Source organism: Erpetoichthys calabaricus, chromosome 17 (assembly GCF_900747795.2).
Source record: "Erpetoichthys calabaricus chromosome 17, fErpCal1.3, whole genome shotgun sequence".
In the NCBI taxonomy this organism is placed as follows: domain Eukaryota; kingdom Metazoa; phylum Chordata; class Cladistia; order Polypteriformes; family Polypteridae; genus Erpetoichthys; species Erpetoichthys calabaricus.
In genome coordinates, this window is record NC_041410.2 from 53,515,656 (window position 1) to 53,537,371 (window position 21,716).

A 21,716-nucleotide genomic window follows, 5' to 3' on the forward strand; every position below is an offset into this window, starting at 1 on the left:
TCACACTTGTGTCACCAAGGGCGAGGTTTACGTTGGCTGTCAGTGGATCATCCTTCCCAGTCCATCTTGGCGGTGATCTCATCAGACCTGCCTCTACTGTAAAGAATCTTGGTGTCATTTTTGATTCCTCCCTCTCTTATTCCGCCCACATAAATCACATTAAGAAACTTTCTTACTTTCACCTCCGTAACATATCCTGTGTTCGCTCCTTCCTCTCCTTCTCTAATGCTGAGAAACTTGTCCATGCTTTTATCACATCTCGCATCGATTATTGTAATTCCCTACTGGCAGGTGCCCCTTCTAATCTTCTATCACAGCTCCAGCTTTTTCAAAACTCAACTGTAAGTGTCCTTATTCGAACCAGCAGCAGTGAGCACATCACACCCATCCTGCTCCGTCTTCACTGGCTCCATGTGTCTTACAGAATCGAATGTAAAATCCTACTAATAACCTACACGGCCTTACATAACCTCGCGCCAAACTACATCAGTGACCACCTTCATCACTATGTGCCTGCCCGCCCACTAAGGTCCTCTGATTCTGGCAATCTTGTTGTGCCCCTCACTAATCTACACTCCATGGGTGACACGGCCTTCAACTGTATAGCGCCCAGACTCTGGAATGACCTACCGAAATGAATCAGGTCAGCTGACTCCATGAATTCTTTTAAAAACCAACTCAAAACTCATCTGTTCAGGAAGGCTTTTAGCTCTACTTGACTTTATTACCCTTCTCTCAGTTTACCTCTCTGTCAAGATGCTCATGTAACCTGTGTGTGTGTGCACGAGACCATCAATCAAGTTGTCTGTTTTTTTTTCTATGAATTCACTGTCGTAATCTTCTTTATTTATTTATCTGGATTGTACAACACTATATACTGTATACCCTGCCGTTCTTTCTTATATTCTGTAAGTGCCTTGAGCATGGGAAAGGTGCTATATAAATAAAATGTATTATTATTATTATTATCATCAATGAATTTAAAAAGGCAAAACTGTGTCGCTATACCATCAAGGCTGAGAAACATTGTGTTAGCTGACCATAATGAGAATGTTATGAGTACTGCCACCAGTTATATAACTGATCCCTGTAATGAAGTTGAGGTCTGTGACAGCATGCAGTTGTGGAGTTGGTTGGCCACAGGGTGTGCCATGCGCCTAGGAGCTGATTGCCTAATTACTTAGCTCTTCCGCATCGGCACTCCACAGGTCGCAGGTGATTACAATGGCACACCCATGGAAGTATAAAACGGATTAGATCAAAATAAGAAAAGAAAAAGTAAAATGAAGAAAAGAAGGGCAGAATTGGGAGCATGAGCCAGTACAGTGGAGAGGTGGCAAAGCAGTCAGTAGGCCTGCATTGGAACAGTACTCCAAGGGGTGGATTGTTCTCCGTTGAGCATCCTGCAGGAATGGGTGTGATGGAGTATAGCGGTGCTCTGGATTCCCACAGGGCATCCTGGGACTTGGAGTTCGCTATCTCCACCCTCACAATCATTCACATTCACAATCTTAAATCATTTTGTTTAACATGGCAGCAGTCTAGCATGCATCCTTTTTATTATACAGCATAGCAAAATAGCATGAACAAGTAGAGAACAACGGAAACATCACTCCACACTTTATCAGCAAAAAGCAATTGGAACACTGCCACCTAGTGACGGGATATTAACTATTAAACTCTACACATAGCAGTTGGCATCAAATCAGTGTAAACTGTACTCCAACAAATTTCAACATCAGTTTTTATTGTTTTTGTAAATATTTATTCATGTTATTGTCTAATACCTTATTTGAATTGGTAAACCTTCTTTGAAATAACCTATTAATGCAGATGGAATTCATTTTTGAGAACATATTCCAAATTATAGAATTTAAAATCAATTTCTACAAATAGCTTATGGGGTCAGTATTTGGGAAGGAGGTAACGTCCTTAGTGATAATCTCACTGAAATTCCAACCTGAAAAGAATGAACTGAATGTTACCACTTTGTGAGTTGTGTGAAGTGCAATGCTAGCCAATGAATAAGCTGTTACTGGGGCAGACTGCTGACCAATGAATGAGAAGGGGAGGCGGGTCTTAAATTCAAATGCACTGAACGCATTCCATCTTCATTCACAAGCGTGTTTATTTAACAATATTTTAGTAAAATGTTGTGAGCATACGACCAGATAACATATGAATTATGTGACATACCGTAAGTAACATGAGAATTTTTCACACACGTTTTTGATTTTGTTTGCTGTTGTCCAGCATCGATCACCAAAGACTCCCATTCCGTCAGAAATGTTGTTATCTACATTCTGCATGAAAACATGGGATTTTTTTTTTTTTTTTTTTTTTTTTTTTTTTTTTTACAAACTACATGGGGTATCATATAAATCAGTATTATTTTTGAGTACAGCATTCCTTTAAATGTATTTGATAATAGATTTATGCAGTTTTTTCAACTCTAGATTATGTGCACATACAAGAGTCAAAAATGGTTTCTGTTTATAATGGTGCTGCTATACAATGGAGAGCCTTGTATGAATGCAAAAGTAAGGATCACGCACCCTTGTCTGTCTCTTTCTTCCCCTACATGTATGACATAACTGGGATTGGTCCCGCTCTCTCAGTGCCTTACAGGTGTACCCTTATGTTCTCATGTCCCAAATAATCACTTTGAGCATCACAGCTTAGACAGAAAAGGGCAAACCAAGTGATTTGATGTTACGTTATGATCAGACTTTGTGAAGGAGTTTCCCCAAGTCTTCAGTCTTTTGTATGTGAGCTGACTGCACAATTTGCAGTGTAGACATTAACAACTCCAGCTCCAGGTGTGTTCAGAGTCCTCTTCCTCAGACGTCCTTGGAGGTCAGGGTCCATTCAAGGCTCTGCAGACCACTCATTAGGAGTATGCTGTTTGAAAAGTTTCACAAACCTACAACATATACACTAAGTAAAGAATATCACTCTGTGATGTGCTTCATTGTTAAATTCATTAGTAACCGAAGCCTCCCATTTGCTGCTGTCATTACAAGCCATTGGTCCAGCTTAATGAAGCGAGGATAATCAACACAAAGAAATTAGTGCTTAGACTCTAATTCTGATTATAATACAAAAAGAACCAATTTACTGCACAAGTCCAGAATGGAAGGCCCATATCGGTGTCTGGTGGTGTTGAGTCAGACTGAAAGTGACTTCTGCACTTCTTTCTCCTTTAGAGTGTTTTCTCTGGCAATGCTTTTTTAAAAATGAACTTAACCAATTGAATCTGTTCTGAGTTGGTGAATTTTGAAATATATAATATGAATCCTAGCAAACAGTCCAAGTACAAAGCACCTTAGCTGAGTGATCCCAGTATAAAAAGTTTGCCCAGAAGATGAGGAATGCTTGTGTCTTCACGTCTGGTTTATATATGCCAGTATGTTACAAAATTCTGAAATGAAAAACACAATAACGTCACAACAAATTGTAATAGCAAATTTAACATGTTTAAAAACTGGTGGACTTTCGTTACTACATACTGTTTTTTGGAAAGCGACTCTGCTGCTCTCTTTTTCTTCTCCTTCCAGGTCCTACAGATTAAAAAATGAGAAAATCAGAAGTTTGGATGCTTACATAAAATTGTGCTGTACTTATTTTTTTTTCTTCTTTCCTCTGTTAATAATCCATTTTTGTTAACTTTTATATGTGGGTTGAAAGCCAAATTTCATCCTTCGGACAAATACATATCTATCTATCTATCTATCTATCTATCTATCTATCTATCTATCTATCTATGACAGTGCAGAGCTAGTTAAAGATTATACTTTATTTGTCCCCAAGGGAAAATTACAATATTTACAGATGCTCCATAATAAATAAATACAGTATAATAAAAACAAATAACACTATTAGGGCCACGGTAATGAAAAAAGGTGTATTTCGTGATTGAAAATTAAAATTCTTGTAGTTTATTTTGTCATTAAAGACAACATTTTGACTTTAATCTCGAAATTTAGACTTTAATCTTGAAATTTCCACTTTAATCATGTAATTTATTTCATTCTTAAAGTAGAATTGTTGTGAATTTGCCCTTGGGGATTAATAAAGTATCTATCTATTTATCTATCTACTGTATCTAGAACTTCATAATCGACTTAATGAATGACTTAATCAATGTTTAATTTACTAGAGTTTCTCAAATCCCATTGTAACTAAAGTAGCACGTTAAATGCTTCTTATTCCAAGTGCTCCCCGACCCAGTCATTAATTGCTATGTACTTCTTAAATGGCCTTCCTCATGCACCAGACAACATACATTAAATTCTTGATATTACAGTGCTCTAAACAATTGGAATGCTAAGATTTACACTTGATATCATTTTCATGATGAAGTAACATTAAAGCATTTATGTTACATTATAATCAAAAGTCAAGTGTTAATGCTCAGAACATTATTCTGCTGCCATCTAGTGGATAAAACAACATAACACTGCAAAAAAAGTAATATCACTATGCATTTTGCCTCTTTATGGTAACTCATTAATATTCATGAGTGGGGCGGAGCCTTCAACCAAAACATACAAAGGCGAGTCAACAAAAAACAGTGAAGCCATTTTTAGAACAAACTGAAAATGAATTATTAGTTGAATCAAGCAATAGTGATGATGATGATGATGTGTATTGGTCATCAGACGTTAATAATGAAACTGAGGCATATGTGATACAGAATGTCTAGTGACTTCAGTCATGTAATGCTACAAATGGAATTCAGTATCTACGGAGTAAAAAAAGGCAAAATGATTACAGTCAAGTGGAAGAACAAGAAAGATATCCCCTTAAGCACCGTTTACAATGTGTCAACTGTCATTGTCTGTGTCAGGGGAAACATGGAAGTCACTAAGCCGGGTGCTGTGGTAGCCTACAATAACACAAGGGGCACATTGATCATGTGGCTCAGAAACTGACATTCTACCCTTTCATACACAAACAGTAGAAAAAAAAATATAAAAGAAGAAACACAAAGAAAACTGCTTTTACTCTCCTCGTGTGACGTGAGGCTGGGTGTTTCAAAGCATGTCACGTGAAGGACGTGTTCTAAATCTGCACAGTACAGCAGTTGGCACGAGACATACCTTCACCTACTGTATTTAAAATGTTGTTTTGGTATTTACATGTAATAACATTTTTTCTTGTTGAAAAAAATTCAGCATTTTCGGCTTATTTTTTTCCAGGCATAAACATAACGCTAAAGAGTTTTTTAAGAGTTTTTTTTTTTAATCGCCCCTGCCAGCCAGTCTGCTCCCTCCTGAATGCAGCACAACACTCTCCAATTGGTCTCCTCCCCCCCTACCTGTGCATTTGACCCCATACTCTCACATCTTCTCCAAGCTCTCCGTCTCTCACTCATTTCTGCAGTCACACACATCATCAACACCTCAGTCACACAGGCACCATTCCTACTGTGTTCAAACGGGCACTAAAAACTCCTCTTTCTCAAAATGCCAACTCTTGACCCATCTCAAGTAGATAATTACACATCAGCCTCTCTCCTCTCCTTTCTATTCAAAACACTTGAACCTGCTATCTCTAACCAAATCTCTTCCTCTCTTCTAAAGAACAAACTGCTTGATCCTAATCTGTCAATCCTGAAGAGAGGCCACTGTACTGAGACAGCTCTACTCCCTGTTGTCAACAGGTTACAGCTGGTTAGAGCTACCAGCATGTCTTCTGTCCTATCCCTTTTTGGTCTCTCCATCAGCTTCAACACAGTCAACCGTCAGGTCCACCAGGCCAGCTTCTCTGACCTTGGCATCACTGGACTGCCCTCAGGTGATTTGAGTCCAGTCTATTGGGCAAATCCTACTATATGTACTGGCAAAGAGAGATGTCAAGAGTGCTTCAGGCAAGGCCTGGTGATGGGTCCTCTCCTCTCTATACACCACCTCACTGGGCCCTGTCATCCAGTCTCATACTCTCTCATATCAGTACCATGCCGATAATATAAAGCTGCACCTGTTGTTCCATCTGTAGTACCACACAGTGTCATCCAGAATCTCTGCATGCCTTACTGATACTGCAACCTGGATGAAGGAGCACCATCTCCAGCTGGACCAGTCTAAGACGTACTTCCTTGTCATCCTGCTCATCAATCTATTTAATGACTAACCCTATTCAGCTCGGCTTACTATCAATAACACATCGTTAGTTAGTTCAGGCGCCGCCGAGAGTGGCAGCCTTTTCAGCAGCTCTGTGCATGACTGTATGTGTATGTGTACTTTTTCTACTTTTATTTTTCTATTTTTATTTATTGATCACTCCTATCACTTTATTTTATGTGGATTTGTTCCCTGGAAACACTTACTTTTACAATGTGGGCATGGATTTTTACACGCCGAGACTCGTCTATTCAAGTACTCAACTTCGAGCGCTGAGAACCAGTGCCGGAGTGGTTCCCTATTTACCCGACGAGTTAAGAAGGCTTCAGAAAAATGAAGTGGCTTGCGAGAAAGTGGCGTTTTAAGCCTTCGGTGCCTTCTGTGATTCTGGGGAATGTGAACTCAAACTCAAATAAGATTGACGAACTGGCTGCACTGGTGAAAAATGTCAGAACCTACAGAGAATGCAGTTTGTTGTGTTTTTGCGAAACGTGGCTAACTACCACCATCCCAGATGCTAACGTGGAGCTACCCGGGTTTAGCACCGTTAGAGCGGACAGAGATGCAAGTACATGTGGGAAGCACAAAGGAGGAGGACTCGCTCTCTATGTTAATACACGGTGGTGTAACTCTGGACATGTTAATGTCAAAATCTCCACTTGCTGCAGGGACATCGAACTGTTGGTCGTAAGTTTGCGTCCCTATTACTTGCCCAGAGAGTTTGGACACGTCATTGTTGTTATTGTTTACATCCCTCCTCGGGCGGACTTGGAGATAGCGGGTGACATCATCCATTCTGCTGTTGCTAAGTTACAAACTCAGCACCCTGAGGCGCTTGTGCTAATCGCTGGAGACTTTAACCATGTGACGCTGGACAAAACATTACCTGCCTTCTCCCAGTATGTGGATTGTAACACCCGGGGAAATACGACTATTGATTTACTGTATGCAAACGTTAAAGACGCATACAGCGCCACCCCGCTGCCTGCGCTTGGGAAAGCAGATCATAACCTGGTTCTGCTTCAGCCTCACTACAAACCAAAAGTGAGGGTCCTACCTACAACCACAGGATCATTCAGGAAATGGACCCCGGAGGCTGAGAATACTCTAAGAGAATGTTTTGGAACTACGGACTGGGATATCCTGCAGGGATCACATAGTGAGAACATTGAGGAAGTTGTTGACAAATAAGACAAAAAATAACCCCGAGTAGAAACGCATAAAAAAAATAATAATAATAAAACCCGATTAGAATACCTATAACAAAGCAAGTGTGTATAATATAGATAGACATAGACATTAAAACACCAGGTGGGTGATGACTGCACTACTGACTACATCAACTTCTGTATGGACATTGTAGTTCCAGTAAGAACTGTACGCTGCTATGCTAACAACAAGCCATGGATTACAAGTGACATCAAGAGCCTTTTGAACCAGAAGAAAAGGGCTTTTAAAGACGGTGATCAGCATGAGCTCAAGCGTGTGCAGAAGGAACTCCGAGTCCAGCTCAGGGCGGCAAAGGAGCAGTACAGGAGAAAGCTGGAGCAGAAGTTGCAGAATAACAGCATGAAGGAAGTGTGGGATGGCATGAAGATCATCACTGGCTGCAGCTCGAAGCGGGGTACCACCATCGAGAGAGACATGAAGAGAGCAAACCAAATCAACAACTTCTTTAACAGGTTTGACCACCCTAACCCACTCTCACTCTCACCTCGGAGTACTGCACCCTCCACACATCCTTCTGCTGATACCAGCATAGGAGAGACATCCCCACCCACAATTACAACAGCGCAAGTGAGCAGAGAGCTGAGGAGACTTCGTGCCAGCAAAGCAGCGGGCCCAGATGGAATATCGCCACGACTGCTGAAGGTCTGTGTGTCGGAGCTGGGGGGTCCTCTACAGCGCATCTTCAACCTGAGCCTGGAACAGGGGAGAGTCCCGAGGCTTTGGAAAACATCTTGCATCACCCCAGTCCCAAAGGTATCACATCCTAGTGAGCTAAATGACTTCCGGCCTATTGCTCTGACATCACATGTGATGAAGACCATGGAAAGGCTGCTGCTTCACCACCTGAGGCCACAGGTTCAACACGCCCTCAACCCTCTGCAGTTTGCATATCAGGAGAAGGTGGGAGCGGAGGATGCCATCATCTATATGCTACATCGATCCCTCTCTCACTTGGACAGAGGCAGTGGTGCTGTAAGAATTATGTTTCTAGACTTCTCTAGCGCCTTCAACACAATCCAACCTCTGCTCCTTTGGGACAAGCTGACAGAGATGGGAGTAGATTCATACCTGGTGGCATGGATCGTGGGCTATCTTAAAGACAGACCTCAGTATGTGCGTCTTGGGAACTGCACGTCAGACATTGTGGTCAGCAACACAGGAGCGCCACAAGGGACTGTACTTTCTCCGGTCCTGTTCAGCCTATATACATTGGACTTCCAACACAACTCGGAGTCCTGCCACATGCAAAAGTTCGCTGATGACACTGCTATCGTGGGCTGCATCAGGAGTGGCCAGGAGGAGGAGTATAGGAACCTAATCAATGACTTTGTTAAATGGTGCGACTCAAACCACCTACACCTGAACACCAGCAAAACCAAGGAGCTGGTGGCGGATTTTATGAGGCCCAGACCCCTCATGGACCCCGTGATCATCAGAGGTGACTGTGTGCAGATGGTGCAGACCTATAAATACCTGGGAGTGCAGCTGGATGATAAATTAGACTGGACTGCCAGTACTGACGCTCTGTGCAAGAAAGGACAGTGCCGGTTATACTTCCTTAGAAGGCTGGCGTCCTTCAACATCTGCAATAAGATGCTGCACATGTTCTATCAGACGGTTGTGGCGAGCGCCCTCTTCTACACAGTGGTGTGCTGGGGAGGCAGCATTAAAAAGAAAAACGCCTCACACCTGGACATACTGGTGAGGAAGGCAGGCTCTATTGTTGGCATGGAGCTGGACAGTTTGACATCTGTGGCAGAGCAACGGGCGCTCAGCAGGCTCCTATCAATTATGGAAAATCCACTGCATCCACTAAACAGGATCATCTCTAGACAGATGAGCAGCTTCAGTGACAGACTGCTGTCACTGTCCAGCTCCACTGACACACTGAGAAGATCGTTCCTCCCCCAAACTATGCGACTCTTCAATTCCACCCGGGGGGGGGGGGGGTAAACGTTAACATCATACAAAGTTATTGTCTGTTTTTACCTGCATTATTATCCGTCCATTTTCCAACCCGCTGAATCCGAACACAGGGTCACGGGGGCATTATTATCAATCTTTAATTTAATATTGTTTTTTTGTATCAGTAAGGTGCTGCTGGAGTATGTGAATTTCCCCTTGGGATTAATAAAGTATCTATCTATCCAAGTCAGTACGCATTGGTGACCAGCTGTCCTTCAAATTAAGAAGTGTTTTTTTTATACCTCACACACACAACAATATTGCAATGCTTGAGTAAGAAGTTAAATGCCACATGGTGGAGCCACATGGGACTGGGAGAGAGAGGTGGCGTCAGAAGGGGCAGAGCCACCCTGAGAAGCCTTGTGGAGGGTCTGTGTGAGTGTCAATGACATAGAGAGGATAGAGATCAGGCACATCTGGAGCACACAAAGACCCCCGCCTCTGCTTAAATTCACTTCCCTGGGTACGTGGCTGCAGGCAAGTCTCGTGTAGGATATCAGCTTGGATTGGCTGGTGGAATTGTGTGAGTGTCACTCCACCTCAAACCGCTTCCTTGAGGCCATTGACACCACCATCTGCACTCAGAGGAGGGAGTAAACCTCATGTGAAGGAGTGAGGGAGACACACTATTTTTTACAATATACAGTGCATCCAGAAAGTATTCACAGCGCATCACTTTTTCCACATTTTGTTATGTTACAGCCTTATTCCAAAATGGATTAAATTCATTTTTTTCCTCAGAATTCTACACACAACACCCCATAATGACAACGTGAAAACAGTTTACTTGAGGTTTTTGCAAATTTATTAAAAATAAAAAAACTGAGAAATCACATGTACATAAGTATTCACAGCCTTTGCTCAATACTTTGTCGATGCACCTTTGGCAGCAATTACAGCCTCAAGTCTTTTTGAATATGATGCCACAAGCTTGGCACACCCATCCTTGGCCAGTTTTGCCCATTCCTCTTTGCAGCACCTCTCAAGCTCCATCAGGTTGGATGGGAAGCGTCGGTGCACAGCCATTTTAAGATCTCTCCAGAGATGTTCGATCGGATTCAAGTCTGGGCTCTGGCTGGGCCAATGAAGGACATTCACAGAGTTGTCCTGAAGCCACTCCTTTGATATCTTGGCTGTGTGCTTAGGGTCATTGTCCTGCTGAAAGATGAACCGTCGACCCAGTCTGAGGTCAAGAGCACTCTGGAGCAGGTTTTCATCCAGGATGTCTCTGTACATTGCTGCATTCATCTTTCCCTTTATCCTGACTAGTCTCCCAGTCCCTGCCACTGAAAAACATCCCCACAGCATGATGCTGCCACCACCATGCTTCACTGTAGGGATGGTATTGGCCTGGTGATGTCGGTGCCTGGTTTCCTCCAAACGTGACGCCTGGCATTCACACCAAAGAGTTCAATCTTTGTCTCATCAGATCAGAGAATTTTCTTTCTCATGGTCTGAGAGTCCTTCAGGTGCCTTTTGGCAAACTCCAGGCGGGCTGCCATGTGCCTTTTACTAAGGAGTGGCTTCTGTCTGGCCACTCTACCATACAGGCCTGATTGGTGGATTGCTGCAGAGATGGTTGTCCTTCTGGAAGGTTCTCTTCTCTCCACAGAGGACCTCTGGAGCTCTGACAGAGTGACCATCACGTTCTTGGTCACCTCCCTGACTAAGGCCCTTCAACCCCAATCGCTCAGTTTAGATGGCCGGCCAGCTCTAGGAAGAGTCCTGGTGGTTTCGAACTTCTTCCACTTATGGATGATGGAGGCCACTGTGCTCATTGGGACCTTCAAAGCAGCAGAAATTTTTCTGTAACCTTCCCCAGATTTGTGCCTCGAGACAATCCTGTCTCTGTGGTCTACAGACAATTCCTTTGACTTCATGCTTGGTTTGTGCTCTGACATGAACTGTCAACTGTGGGACCTTATATAGACAGGTGTGTGCCTTTCCAAATCATGTCCAATCAACTGAATTTACCACAGGTGGACTCCAATTAAGCTGCAGAAACATCTCAAGGATGATCAGGGGAAACAGGATGCACCTGAGCTCAATTTTGAGCTTCATGGCAAAGGGCTGTGAATACTTATGTACATGGCTTTATCAAATTTTTTATTTTTAATAAATTTCCAAAAATCTCAAGTAAACTTTTTTCACGTTGTCATTATGGGGTGTTGTGTGTAGAATTCTGAGGAAAAAAATGAATTTAATCCATTTTGGAATAAGGCTGTAAATAAGAAAATGTGGAAAAAGTGATGCGCTGTGAATACTTTCCAGATGCACTGTATTTAAGCACGGGACATCAGCCAAATTAAAAAAAGATTTGGAAGATGAGAACAACCAGTTTGTCATAACTACTAAGTCAAAGAAAAACAGAAAGACTCAAAACAAGTAACAAAAATCAGGGCTTAATAGGGAGGGCAGGAATTCAAAAATTAATAAACACACAACGTAACCAGAGCCGAAACGCGAATCTTAAATCGCAGTCAAAAAGCAGAGCTAGAGTTTGTTTACCAGAAATATTTCATAGAAACAAAGGATTTAATGTTTTAAGGTTTGGAATTAATCCAATCAAAGACAACCAGAAAGTGCATGATACGACCTTTATAATCTTGACTGGAAACGTTATACGGCACACTCTTCTGGTTAACTTCGGCTAGTAATGGCAAGGCAACCATCCACCAATACCCCTCAAAATGGCAGTGGGGAAAAAAGATACTTATTTTCAACATTGTTAAAAATGTATCAAGCACCAAAACATATTAAACCATGAGATTTTCTGATTTATAATCCCCTAAAACAAGGTCAAATATTTTTTTAGAAATCAAGAAGAATTTATATATATATAATGACAGAATTAGTCTATGAGCACCAGTGATGATAAAATGTTACACGAATAATGGCATAAGATGAACATATCGTCATACAATACAAACAACAAAGGGCACAATTAAAAGATAACTCATTAAATATTCAACACTGCACATGAATGGACATAAATTTTCAATTTTTGTTCAGTCAAAAAAGTGCTAAATTGTGTTGAACTAAGCAATAGACGTGACTCATGACAACGACTACTCCAAAATAATGAGATGTGCAAGTTCAAGCACCATATAAACTATACCACAAAAACTTTAAGCTAGCAGATTTAAACCAAATTTAACATAAAACACAAGAAATCAACAACAGGCAAATGTATCTGAAAAGGCATAAGACAAAAATCAATATTTAGAAACAGCTGAAGATGCAAAACCTATGGCAAGCCAAAATAACGTTTACAGATATGAAATGTATTTCAAGATATCTTGGGGGGGGAAAAAAGATCCTGAGCAGTTTTGAGAATCATTCCATTTTCAGTCAGTCATGTTACTCACCAGCCAGCCAACATATACAGTACCAGCAGCAAATCGTCTGCATCTGCCAGTGCTACTTTACCTCAAAATCAATGAATCATGAGTTGACCCAGGCCACTGAATCACAACATTAGCCTGTCTCACCTTGGCATCACAGATGACTTGTATGTTAATGGAAAGAACCTTCTTACTGTTAGCAAAAGCAGCGTCACTCTCGCTAGGTGCTCTTTTTGCAATACTAGGGGGCTCTGCCCCCTGCTCACTTCGCTCGCCAATCCCCGGGTGGGTGCTACACGCTAGCCACTTCGCATCTATGGCACTTGCATTTGGGGAAGTGGATGTACAATTTAAACAGATTGTTATTTTCACGGTAATTGTTGCATATGCATAATAGACCTAATTATTTTACATCACAGCAAGTAATTAACCATAGTAGAAAAGAGTAAAACATAATAAATTGAAAGAAAATGATGTTTCATGCTGCGTTAGAGGTATTCATTGTGTTATACGTTTTTGTTCTGTTTTGCTTTGAAATTAACAAATACTTTTTAAACTTACCCTTTTACTGCAAAACTTCAGTAAAAACAATTTTTTGAATTAACTTTGTCAATATCGCATTGAATTTTGATTCCGTGTTTGGAGTTACATCGTGACAATGCAACATATAACTGCCCATGAGTGAATATTGTTTCTTTCTCTCTAATAAATAAACCGACTTTTTCAAATGTTTGTGATTTGTTAATTGTCATAGCAAAAGCTATTCTAACGGGAAACTAGACGTTTTAATACGAATGGCATATCAAGATCTCCTTAGGTTTCTAATGTTATCCGCGGAAAATGTACTACATTAACTTTCTTGTCACCTGTTAAAATTTTACATGTTAGAATCCATCCATTTTCCAACCCACTATATCCTAACTACAGGGTCACAGGGGTCTGCTGGAGCCAATCCCAGCCAACACAGGGCACAAGGCAGGGAACCAATCCTGGGCAGGGTGCCAACCCACCGCAGGTATTGTTTCTTTCTCTCTAATAAATAAACCGACTTTTTCAAATGTTTGTGATTTGTTAATTGTCATAGCAAAAGCTATTCTAACGGGAAACTAGACGTTTTAATACGAATGGCATATCAAGATCTCCTTAGCTTTCTAATGTTATCCGCGGAAAATGTACTACATTAACTTTCTTGTCACCTGTTAAAATTTTACATGTCAGAATCCATCCATTTTCCAACCCGCTATATCCTAACTACAGGGTCACAGGGGTCTGCTGGAGCCAATCCCAGCCAACACAGGGGGCAAGGCAGGAAACAAACCCCAGGCAGGGCGCCGGCCCACCGCAGACATGTCAGAATTGTTCGACCAATTTTGAATACAACTAATCTCATCCCATTGCACAGCCCATCACTCAGACATAAATTACGCAATAGCATTACGATACATCCTTCTTTCAACAGTAATTCAGCTGGCGGAAAACCAGACGTTTTAACGGTTTATTGATATTCTACAGGATATTGTAAGTTGATGTTTTCATCTTCTGCAACATCACCACCAACTATTTCAGCATAGTCTATTGATATGCATTTAACTAAAAATCATGTAGCCGATCGACAATTTTCACGGTAATTCGTTTAACTTCATCATTTCTCGGTGCTAGGATTGCCCGTGTACTCATTTCTTCTGTTGATAACAGTTCAGGGTGAAATTCTTCAATAAGATTTGGACATAATAAGTCTTCTTTTATTGGGAACTTACAGTGAGGAACACATAAAAATTTATAAGAGCTGAGAGCACAGAAACTGTGCCTGACAAAAGCATTCACACCAATGAGAGGTGAGAGGACTGTGGGTGTGGTAAAATGGTTGACAGGAGGTCAGGACTTGAAATAATCTCTTGACAATAGTCTCGTCTCAAGATTTACTTTTATAATAGAGAGATGAGTCCAGTCAATTGCTGCAATTACATAATAAAACCGGACACTGATGCAAAGTGCTGTGTGCTGCGTGTTTATGATTTCCAACACAATGAGCGTGATGGAGCTGAAGCATGGCTGAGATGCACTTGACCTGTTGGCTAGTTTCCTCTGGTATGAGTCTCTTTCCAGACAGGCAACAATTGTTACAAACCTGGATATGAACAGGTAACAGTCAGGTTGTCTTGCTAAAGCCAGGTCCAATTCAGCATACAGTTTGAGGGGAATGGGTCTTGGAAGGCTAAATCAGCTCATAAATCGGTCATCATCCATCCATCCATCCATCCAACCCACTGTATACTAACACAGGGGTCTGCAGGAGCCAAACCCAGCCAACACAGGGTGCAAGGCAGGAACAAACCCCGGGCAGGGCGCCAGCCCACCGCAGGACACACACACCCACACACCAAGCACACACTAGGGACAATTTAGAATCGCCATTGCACCTGTCCTGCATGTCTTTGGACTGTGGAAGGAAACCGGAGCACCCGCAGGAAACCCACACAGACACAGGGAGAACATGCAAACTCCATGCAGCGAGGACCCGGGAAGCAAACCCAGGTCTCTTTACTGCTAGGCAACAGCGCTACCACTGCGCCACCGTGCCAGCCCATGATGGGCAAAAAAATTCCCTGGCTATCTGCATAGTCTTCAAACAGAGCTAAACCAGCCATGTTGTGTTAAACCATAAATAGGCTGTAGGACGTGAGATTTCTGCGAATCACATCTGTGTTTTACTTCATGCAGTTACTTACAACATGGGATTGGCATCAGCAACCATACCACATGCACTTCAGAACAGGTCATCCACCTGCAGCTAAGTATTTTCAGGACCAGGCAGCACTTGAATGGGAGACCATCCAGGAAAAGCTGTTGTGACTGCTGGAAGAGGTGTTGGTGAGGCCAGCAGGGGGCACTTACGCTGTGGTCTGTGTGTGAATCTTGATGCCCCAGTGAAGTGACAGGGACACTGTGTTGTAAATACGGTGCCGTCCTGTGGGTGAGATACAAAACCAAGGTCCTGACTCTCTGTGGTCTTTAAAGATCACTGGGCATCTATCAAAAACAGTAGAGTGTATCCTAATAACCTGGATAAATTGCTCATCATGGCTTCATCCATTCTGGCACTGTTATCACCCCTGTCTCTAACTGGCTATCTCTTTCACCCTTATGCCACCTAATAGCTAATGTGTGGTGAGCATACTGGCGCAATAATGGCTAATAAAGTATCTATCTATCTATCTATCTATCTATCTATCTATCTATCTATCTATCTATCTATCTATCTATCTATCTATCTATCTATCTAATGTTGCATTATCCGGGTGGGTGCTACACATTGGTGGTGACTGAAGTGGTTCCCCTCTGTTTATGTAAAGTACTTTGAGTAGTGAGAAAAGCACTATATAAATGTAAAGAATTATCGTTGTTATTATTATTACATTGGTTTCGATGTAATCCTTAGTAGTGACAACAGGAGGCCGACATAAAGAAAAGAGTTGTTCAGTCCTTGACCTTCCTAAAAGGCAACAAAAATAGATTCAATTCATCACTTTTGAGTTTTAATATGTTTGTCACATCAACGCACATTATTATAAAGGCCTAGTGATATGAATTATTGTAAGAGTGAGTTGTCATTTAGCTGCATATTCTGTGTCTTTCTTGAAGTATGTTGACCTTATCTACCTTATCAAAGCCTTTGGAAATTTAGAAGACCCCACGCAATTGCCTCCGCTCAAGACTAAACAGGTTAACAATCTACATATTCACATTTGCCCACACTTAACCATTTTAATGACACTGATTCAAGTAGCTTGCACATGTTGGGTATATGGGAAGAAAATGGAGCATTTCATAAAACTCCCTGCAGCCACAAGGATCAAGTGCAAGCCCCACACTGTCAGAAACCAGTTATTGACTGATTCAGTACGTTTACTTTTTCTCTTAAGCACAAAAACACTTAATTCCTTCTTCTGTCTCAAAAAAATGAATCGAGGTATAGGATTAATCCAAGCCCTGTATTCAAATTCACAGAAACAAACAAATGCAGGGACAACAGTAAAAGCAAAATAACAGATCTCTCACTTACCACATACAGATGGCGAAAAGGATAACATTGAAGCAGAAAGCGAATGGGGTGTTGGCTTTCAAGTGTAGTAATTATGTTGAATAAACTGTGTTAGTGTGTGTTTATTAAAGTTTATTCATCGCTGAGCCTTACCTGTGTGCACAGTAGATGACCGCAATTAATACTAAAGCAATCAGGACTGAAATAATAACTACTGCGGCAATCAATCCTCTGTCATTTTCTGAGGCGGTTTTGATGGGGAGCTGAAACTCTTCACAACGTGTTCCTTTGAAGTCTTCATTGCAACTGCAGTACAAATGTGTGAAATAAATTATTGTAAAAACAAAATTCCAATAAAAAAATCGATATACAGTACATTCACTAGGAAAATTCTTAGCACCACTATACTAATACTGGGTAGGGCCTCCTTTTAAATGGATTCCACAAGATTTTAGGTACACTCCTCTGAGACTGTAGTCAATGTTGACCTGATTACATCACCCAAGAAATTAACAGACTGCAACTGCAATCTACAATGCATACGATGTTACTCATGAGACGCTCACTCGGGGGCGTCATACCCTTTCCAAGGTGTTTGTTGGCTGTAAACATAAAATGCTTAGCATTTTCCATTCCAACAGATGGTGCATACAACTAACACTATAGCGTAAAAAAAGTAAATGATAAATCGAAAAAAATGACAGGCTACTCTAACGAGTGCAGATCACCAGAATTTTTAATGGACTCAATTGAAATTAGTACTCTCTCCATTATTAATGTTTTTTATTTCATATTTTTTCTTTAAATTTTGCTTTATTAATTTATCGAGTCAGTTTTTCTGTTGCCTTTATATTATAATATAATAATAATTATAATTATACAATATCTGCTAAAGGATCCTCAACACCAGCAGTAATGTTTTTGATGGACTGTTTGTTAAGCCAGGTTTATACTTCACGTGACACGACACGTACTCCAGCAGACGCTACCGTTACACAAGCGTTGTACTGTTTATACTTGCATGCGTACTTTACGTAACTCTGGAAGATTCCACCAGGTGGCAGTGCGAGACATCATCACATTGAGAACAGGTTCGGCTTCGCTGTGTTGTGAATTGCCTGAAACACCCATTACATTCTGAGGACACCTAGCCACAATATCTCTGAAAAGGATGTTTAATGATTACATACGTCAATCCAGGGATGCACCCATTCCAGCAAGCATCAGACGTGAGACAGAAACAAAATCCCTGGACAGGGTATCTGCTCATTGCAAGGTAAACACAAGCACACACACACTAGTATCATTTTAGCGTCACCAAATCCCCAAACCTTCATGTCTTTGGAAGGAAACCATACAGGAAAACGTGCAAATTCCACGTAGGGAACTCCAGCGACGTGACTCCCTGCGAGACAGCAGTGCTACCGCTCTGCCACCGTGTCACCCCCATGTGTGTAATTAATATCAGTATTCATTATTTAAAGGACGTTAATGACTTATTTGTAAAATGTAACATAAATACTTTAATGCATTTCATCATAAAAGTGATATCAAGTATAAATCTAAGCATTCTAATTGTGCAGCAAGCTGGAATATCATACATTTAATGTGGTCTGTGTGGCGATTGCTGCTGTCAGGTTAGGAGGTAGCCCCAGCAGCATGTAACGATTAACAACTGGGTCGGTTTTAAGATGACATTTACGACAGTCTACTTTAATGATAAAGTAAACTACGAGGTTAACATGGCCATTTCGAGATTAAAGCCAAAATTTCCACTTTAATCACAAAATACACCTTTTCACCATGTCCTTAATTTTTTTCTCTGTGGCTCAAATACGCTGCTGTGCTTTCTGATGCAGTTGTGAAAGTGCAAAAAAAAAAAAAAAAAAGACAGCACAGAACATGATATGTGAGACTTTTAAAATGTATCGTGTCATTACGATCAGGAATATGCGACGCTTGAATATAAAAGCACCACGAATGTATTTGTATGTCGGCATTTTGCTTCACCACATCGAACCATTCATCAAACATCGAAGCAGGCACATCGATCCTGTAGGATCTCCAAAGTGGCTTTCTGTCACATGTAGATAGTAAACAGAGACTCTGACATGCCTTACCCCCCACCCCGACTTTTTGCTGGTACTGCAACTCGCACACCCGTCATGTTAATTTCTGAGGACGTGCTCAGAGGACGGGTCAAATGAACGCTGGAAACGCGTGGCAGCCATAATGCGTGCGCATACGCCTCTGAGCATGAAGTATAAGCAAGCCCTTAGAATGATTAATGCAATTTATTTTTGTACTCCATCCATCCATCATCTTAGGCTGTAAATCCAGGGAATTCATAACAAAACACATTCCAACAGCTGGCACATCACAAACATTAATGCTGAATACGGCCAACAACAAGGTGTAACTGCCAGATGGACAGAAATTGGCTTCTATTAAACACATCTGCATTGTTTACTTACCGTAACACTAATTTTAAGTCCTGATTAAGTGGTAACTATTGTTCTGCCAATGCATGAATGTATAATAACATTTGAGCTTTCTGACCATTTCCCTGTCTTTCACTATTTCTTACTGACTTTAAATAACTTCTGCAATTATATTTAATTCAATTATAATGTATAATGATGTACAGGAAATTAAGCCTATCTTCTACATCGATATGGTGAAGAAATAGGAAAAATGTTACTTACACACACGAGGGGGATGACGCTGATGGTATTCTATAACAAATACCACCGTTCAAGCAAAATGAGCTTTCTTCACTGCTACAGGGTTCTGCATGAACTGAAAATGAGTAAACATCAGTGCAAATATGTTACATTTTTATATTTGTAAAGAAAAGCCAAGCAAAATGACACCTTTTATTGGCTAACTAAAAAGATTACAATATGCAAGCTTTCAAGGCAACTCCGGCCCCTTCTTCAGGCAAGATGTAATACAGAGACTGGAGTTCCCAGTGTTTATATACACACTCTAGGACAAGAAACAACATTGGTAAATATTTAAATGAGAAATTTTGTATGTAAAAAATTAATAGATTCATTCAGGCTAGGGTTAATTTAACAAGAGAGAAAAGAACAATGTATTGTCAAGATCTCTGGATAAGATAACTGTCCAACAAAGTCTTTTGAAGTTTGTAATGAGTTTTTCAAAGCAATGTGGATCTGTAGACAGGTTGTCTGTCATTCTGAGAGATGTAAACAAAACTCATTACAAACTTCAACAAGACTTTGTTGGACAGTTATCTTATCCAAATCTTATCCAGAAACTGTTTGGAGTGAAATTGGTTGGAGTTTGAGGCCCTGACTTAGTTGGTCTTCTGTTGGCTCCCCCACTTCATATTTAATTTCTGTTTGGGTGACATTTAAGGAAAGAAATGAAACAATTCAGAGGAACGATGAAGAAATTCAGGGGAACAAAAAAATTAATTCAAAAGAAGTTAATTAGCAGCAGAAACATTGCACTAATTAAGAAAAGGGTTAGAATGAAAACCTGCAGCCACTGGGGCCTTCCAGGACTGTAGTACAGTCTGAGGAATCGGAGATCACAGGTGTAACTTAGGCTGTGCCTTTGCCCTTTAGGCGCTGAAATTCCAACAGATTCCTTGAATCGTTTAATGATATTATGCACCACAGAGGGAGAAATATTCAAATCCCCTCCAATAATTCTTTTCAACATTTCAATAATTTCCTCAAGCATTTCTTTGCAAACTGGAGATCCTCTGCCCTCATGCCTGGACAAACTGGTGAGGAAGGCAGGCTCTATTGTAGGCACAGAGCTGGACAGTTTGACATCTGTGGCGGAGTGACAGACGCTGAGCAGGCTCCTGTCAGTCATGGAGAATCCACTGCATCCACTAAACAGTATCATCTCCAGACAGAGGAGCAGCTTCAGTGACAGACTGCTGTTACTATCCTGCTCCACTGACAGACTGAGGAGATCGTTCCTCCCCCACACTATGCGACTCTTCAATTCCACCCGGGGGGGTAAACGTTAAAATTATACCAAGTTATTTTCTGTCTGTATACCTGCATTGTTATCGGCATTGTTATCACTCTTTAATTTAATATTGTTCTTTATCAGTATGCTGCTGCTGGAGTTTGTGAATTTCCCCTTGGGATTAATAAAGTATCTATCTATCTATCTATCTATCTATCTATCTATCTATCTATCTATCTATCTATCTATCTATCTATCTATCTATCTATGCCCCTCAAAGGCTAAGCCTTTTGTACCAAAATCATGATTACAATCACCTGTTTGAAATCACATCATTATTTAATTATTTGACCTCATTGCTGACCCTACTTTGCCCCCATCCCAACTTTTGCTGAAATGTGTTGCAAGCCTGAAATGCAGGAATGGATGTATATTAACAAAAAAATGAAGTTGACCAGACAAAACATGAAATATCTCTGGGTCATACTGTCTGTAATGAAATAAAAGTCAAAGTAGATTTAAGAATCACTGCACTCTTTTTTCTTTACATTTTCCATACCATCCCAACTTATTCTGATTTGGGAATGTACAGCCTCACCCTGTCTCTCCTCTTTCTGAACTCATCAAAAACGAGCACAATGCAGAAGCAACACTGGACGGAACACACTGGCTCTCTCTCAGATTCAGTTGCATATTGCAAAATTCGCATTACTAAACCGAATGAACTACTGGAGGAAACACAGAACATCATAAAGAAAGGGACCAGAGGGAATCAAACAAACACAAACACTATCTCTAACTCATGTAATGGGTGGCAATCCATTACTGGGCACCTTCACACAGGCGTACCTATTGGACTCACACGTGTCTCTGGGATGTGACAGGAAAACTCATGCAAACATGCAAAAGGGCCTACAAACATCACAGAATAACCAGTCAGGGATTTGGGCCTAGGACTTTGTCCCATTGTTGTATCCTGGAATAATTTTGATAAATGCAATTTTACAGCTTTTACATCTGGCAAATACTGAATTAATTTTAAATAATTATGTATAC

At 40.9% G+C, this 21,716-nt stretch overlaps 1 protein-coding gene across 1 annotated transcript in view; it reads right to left on the reverse strand.

Annotated features, from left to right (window-relative positions):
• Positions 1 to 1,516: 1,516 nt before the first annotated feature.
• The window catches only part of LOC114667842 (pro-neuregulin-4, membrane-bound isoform-like), a 60,413-nt gene continuing 40,213 nt past the window's right edge, over positions 1,517 to 21,716 (reverse strand). Inside the window, exons 3-6 of the mRNA XM_028823345.2 lie at positions 19,412 to 19,505; positions 16,860 to 17,012; positions 3,510 to 3,560; positions 1,517 to 3,421 (exon numbers count right to left, since the gene is read on the reverse strand). Of these exons, the coding sequence (XP_028679178.1) occupies positions 3,412 to 3,421; positions 3,510 to 3,560; positions 16,860 to 17,012; positions 19,412 to 19,505 (308 nt within the window). The 3' untranslated portion in view covers positions 1,517 to 3,411. The remainder of the gene's footprint in view (positions 3,422 to 3,509; positions 3,561 to 16,859; positions 17,013 to 19,411; positions 19,506 to 21,716) is intronic.